Source organism: Rhinolophus ferrumequinum, chromosome 4, assembly GCF_004115265.2.
Source record: "Rhinolophus ferrumequinum isolate MPI-CBG mRhiFer1 chromosome 4, mRhiFer1_v1.p, whole genome shotgun sequence".
Taxonomy (NCBI): Eukaryota; Metazoa; Chordata; class Mammalia; order Chiroptera; family Rhinolophidae; genus Rhinolophus; species Rhinolophus ferrumequinum.
The window spans coordinates 17,697,152-17,701,757 of record NC_046287.1 but is presented as its reverse complement, the minus strand read 5'-3'; the positions used below and the strand labels follow the sequence as shown (position 1 = coordinate 17,701,757).

General features: G+C 42.6%; 1 protein-coding gene across 2 annotated transcripts; it reads right to left on the bottom strand.

The window, feature by feature from the left end:
• Positions 1–224: 224 nt before the first annotated feature.
• Positions 225–2,048, bottom strand: LOC117021785 (UPF0454 protein C12orf49 homolog). Of its 2 annotated transcripts, XM_033105151.1 has the most exons (2): positions 1,817–2,044; positions 225–1,671 (listed from the first exon to the last, which is right to left on the bottom strand). In XM_033105151.1, the coding sequence occupies exons 1-2, from the start codon at positions 2,004–2,006 to the stop codon at positions 1,322–1,324; spliced, it is 540 nt and encodes a 179-aa protein (XP_032961042.1). In that variant the 5' UTR covers positions 2,007–2,044; the 3' UTR covers positions 225–1,321. The 2 variants fall into 2 exon arrangements, with proteins under 2 accessions (XP_032961042.1, XP_032961041.1); XM_033105150.1 differs by having other exon boundaries at positions 225–2,048.
• Positions 2,049–4,606: the final 2,558 nt, after the last annotated feature.

The window sequence follows — 4,606 nt, the reverse complement described above, 5'->3', positions numbered from 1 at the left end:
TTGTAACACTAGTGCCCTGCTCCAAGGTCAACAACGTGAACAACAAAAAAAATGGAAAAGACCTTGCTCAATCCCGCGCTCAGTGAAGGACTGCAGGTAAGAGCTGTGCGTGAATGGAACTCCTGAGCAGAGTGGTGCTAGCATTCGAGGGGCATATCTTGATCTGAGGACCCAACGCTCTTGGCCTTGACCCAAGGAGAATTAGTGTTGTCCTAGAAACGCAGGGAGCACCCAGAGCGTGTGGCCCAGCACCCTGCACGTCCAGCGTCCATTCATGGGTCCCACTTAGGGTAGATGCGAGTCTCTTACAGCTCCTTGATAGAAACTCCTTGGGTTTCCTCCTCTTCTTCTTTGCAAATTACAGGGAAACTGAACATCTGCACCTGCTACATCTCCTGCAGCTGGGGCAATAAAGGATTACTGCTTACAGCCAGTTGCTAGATGTGTCTCCATCGAGGACTCGCCCTAACACAGGGTTTCCATGACAGGAGAGGAGGAGGTAAATTTCCTGAGGCTCCCACGGGACCCAACTGAGCAGACAAGTCATTTCATAGGAAACGAGCACGAAATCCTCCAGGATAATAACTCAGAACTTGTGGTTAAAATAGTGTTCACACATAGGTATCCAAGTATCCCAGATACCACGAGAAAAACAGCTGAGAGCACATGGTGCCAGCTGCTAGAAGGCTGGCACCAGATTAGAGTGGAAGAGTGTCTTTGAGATTTCAGACAATTTTAGATGTCAGCATATGGTGTTCAGGGTCCACTCCTGAGGATGCTGTTAAAACAAAACCAAAAATAACGACCTTGAGAGCACATGCCCCTTTCTGAGAGGCCAAACATTTGATCTGGGTGAAGGCATGATTTAACTCATGAAACTCAAGAACACAAGACAAACAACAGTTTCCTGGCATATATTTAACTATCACAAGGCATTTTCCTAAACATTATCATTTTCCCACTACTCCAAAGAAATCCAATAAATAACTTGACAGTGAAGGGCCCCGATGAGAACTTGAGTGACCACAGGCCCTGAGCAGCTGCGATGGGGGAGGCGCTCCAAGTGCCAACCCCTCCACAAGGTCGCCCGCAGTTCTGTCTTTTTCGAATGTGACCCTCTAGTGTTTCCACGGGGCTTTACACAACAGTCCCTTCTGGTAAAGCCCGGCGGGGAGTGAAGCCACAGAGTACAACACGAGAAGTGGTCAAAGCCATGGTTTCCGCACGACGCCTCTCTTCTTCCCACGGACTAGCGACTGCGGACGCCTGGCTTCAGGCTGCACGTGCCACAGCCATGAGCACGGCAAGTCTTCTGCGCCCATCATGCAGGGAAGAGCTCGGGAGGGCTGTCTCCATAGCAGTACTTTGCTATAGGGTCCCTATAGGTGTTCTCATGCTGCACGCTCTGGGATGAGGTCCGGCATTTAGCCAAACACAATTCAAAGTGATCTTCGACTGCCATGAAGAGGTTCTGGAATGCCACAGCTGCCCGGTTGAGGAAGCGCTCCAGGAGAAGTTGCTTGTTGGGCTGCAGGCAGCAGGAGACGCAGTGCTCGTAAGCGCTACAGCAGCCGTTGGACAAGCAGCCATCACAGCAGTACTGCTTAGTGCCCGGGACGTTGACGTTACAGCAGCCATTCACCAGCAAATCCTTCCTTTCACAAACGTATCCTAGTTCGTCCGTGATGAGGAGCTTCCCTTGAATGGAGTTCCGGCACTGGTTGCTGGGCCGACTGCTATTGCCCAAGTTAAACTGCACTTTCCAGAGAATGGGCTGTTCACGCTCTTGAACCTGGAGGAGATTCCGATCTCTCACTGCCCTCTCCCCCTGCTTCAAGGTGCTGGTGAGGAAGTAGACGAGCGAGAGCCCGAAGACCAGGGCGAGCACCCACCTCTTCCGCAGAAGCCGGCGCCACACCATGGCCGCCAGGTTCACCATGCCGGCGCGGACGCGGGGCGCGGCGGCCGGGGCGCGGAGCGGGACAGGCCCGGGGCCCGGGCGGCATGGCCCCTACACAGCCGGCAGCCCCATCTCTCACGCCGGGCGCCGGCCCCAAGACAAGTTTTGACTCAAAGATTAATATATGCTTTTCTTCTCAGGAACTTGAAATACCTATAAAGAGAAAATATAGTAGTAGCTTTCTAGTTTTGTCTAATTTGCATATTTAGCCTACTCTAGATGCTTTTACCAGTGTAGAGGAAACTGTATAATATTTTAATATTTGAAGATAATTCAAGTTATTTTCCTTTGACTCTTTTTAACAGATTAGAAAATTGAAACACAGAGACAGAAAGTGATTTGACAAGTTTACACAATAAGTTAAAAGGAAAATTGATAACTCATACAGAAATAAAAAAAAAAAACTTGGACTTGGAAATTAAATGATTCAAATGATAAATATTTAAATGAGTACATCCTGTTTTTGGAATGCATCTCATGCATTTCATGTCATTCTATATGCTTTACATGTACATAATTCTCACATTAATTTTAACTTAAGAAAAAGTTATTGTTACATTCATATATGGTTTGGGGAACTCAAGTGCAGAGGTATTTAGGTCCATTTCCCAGCATACATTGCAGATCTATCCTTTGAAATCAGTTTTTTTTTTTTTTTTAATTTAACTTCCTAAACTCTTAAACATGACTCTACATATCAAGATTTCTGTACATAAGGGGCAGCTGATTAATTCAGTTGGTGGTCTGTTAGGTTAGTTGGTTAGAACATGGTGCTGATACTGTGTTTCCCCCAAAATAAAGCCGGGTCTTATATTAATTTTTGCTCCAAAAGACACATTAGGGCTTATGTTCAGGGGATGTCATCCTGAAAAAAATCATGCTAGGGCTTATTTTCCACTTAGGTAGTATTTTCAGGGAAACACAGTAACACCAAGGTTGCCAGTTCGATCTCCGCATGGGCCACTGTGAGCTGTACCCTCCTAAACAAAAAAAGATTTTTGTACATAGAATTTCTACTAGAGTGAAAATAGTGCCATTCTACAGTTTTGTTTTCTTTCTATAATCTCAACTACACCTGTATTTCAACACTTATTTCTTGAACCTATAACCTTTCTATACTTCTTATTTCAGTTTTTCTACCACTTCTATCTTATCCAAGTCATAGCTATTCCTAGATCATTAAATCATACAATTGGATGGGACCTCTAACTCTTTCATGTTACATATGAAGAAATTGAAACTCAGGAACTTAAAATTACTTGGTTTAGGCCCTACAGCTAGTAGATGGTAGAACTACAAATGACAGCACATCTAAAAGTTTTATTCTCCTGACAGAACTTAATATAATGTTCGTTTCCCTTCCCATAATATTTATTCTACAGTGGTAGAAGCATGCCAGTTTAAAAGTGTTTTGAAAACATGCGTTAAACTTGAAGGAACAACTTATTTTGTATTTTTGTTTTTTTATTTCCTTTCAAGACATGACTCACTAACAAACTTGAAATTACAAGCATAAGAGTGATCACTGACCTTTTAAAATATTGGAGAATTGTAAGATATGGTTGCTTTCTTTGGATAAATAACAATAACAATCATGTTATCATTATTGAGCTAGAGTCATATGTGATAGGTGGTGTATACACTATTTAAAATCTAAGAAACTTAATGCAATAAATCTTATATTATTTATTCAAGTCACAAGTGGAGGACACTTGGATAAGTCCACTGGGCAGATCTCTTCAGTGGCAAATGAGGGCGGGAAAAAGCCTCCCATTGGGCTGTTCCAACCTCTCCTAGGAACTCCTAAGCATTGTCATGTACATCTTCCGCATTCTTCCAGTCAGTATTTGGACACAGACGCAGAGGATCCTGCAAATTGTTTTAAGACAAGGCATGGATTCACACACACACACATTTCTGACCACATTACATTTGGCTAGAATCTGGTTACATGACCCAACATAATTATAAGGAAGACTGAGAAAGATAATCTTCCTGTGTGTCTGGGGTAAGGAACTGATAAGCATCTTGGTAGTGTCTGCCCCAGATTAGGATCTACTGTAGTCTATCCCCAAATAGAATAATACTCTGGCAATGAAAACTATGCTTTTCATCAAAAGGAACCAAGCAAAATGGATGAAATTGTGTACATCGAAAAAATGAATTTTGTGAAGTGTGTAAGTATAGCTTATCCAGACACATACTAGTCTTTGGTACATACAAGTACATACAATTTTTTTGGTTATACATGTCCAAATCATTTTACCAGGCAGGTTACAACATGTCACTCATATATCAAGCTCCATATCTGGTATCTGTGTTTTTTCAGTGTTCACCCTTGGTATATTTTTCTACATATAGTTCTGATTAGAATTTGGGAGAGGAAGATGCATATACTTCTTTTACTGCTTCTTGAATGCATAATTCAATCCCTATGTGTACTCCAACACTCATAGAACTGAAATGTGGCCTGGCTATCTTTTCACCTCCAGAAAAATTCACCAAATGAAAACAGATTACTCCCTACCTCTAAACTTCTCTTAATTCAAACCACCGCTTGGTAAACTGCAGATTTTTATCAACAAAATTTTGCCATATACAACTGTCAAATGAATTTTGTACTTAATTTCTATTCTCTAATGAATT

Excerpts from the sequence above, each read along its gene's own strand:
- LOC117021785 (XM_033105150.1), bottom strand. The coding sequence starts at position 1,939 with ATGGTGAACCTGGCGGCCATGGTGTGGCGCCGGCTTCTGCGGAAGAGG.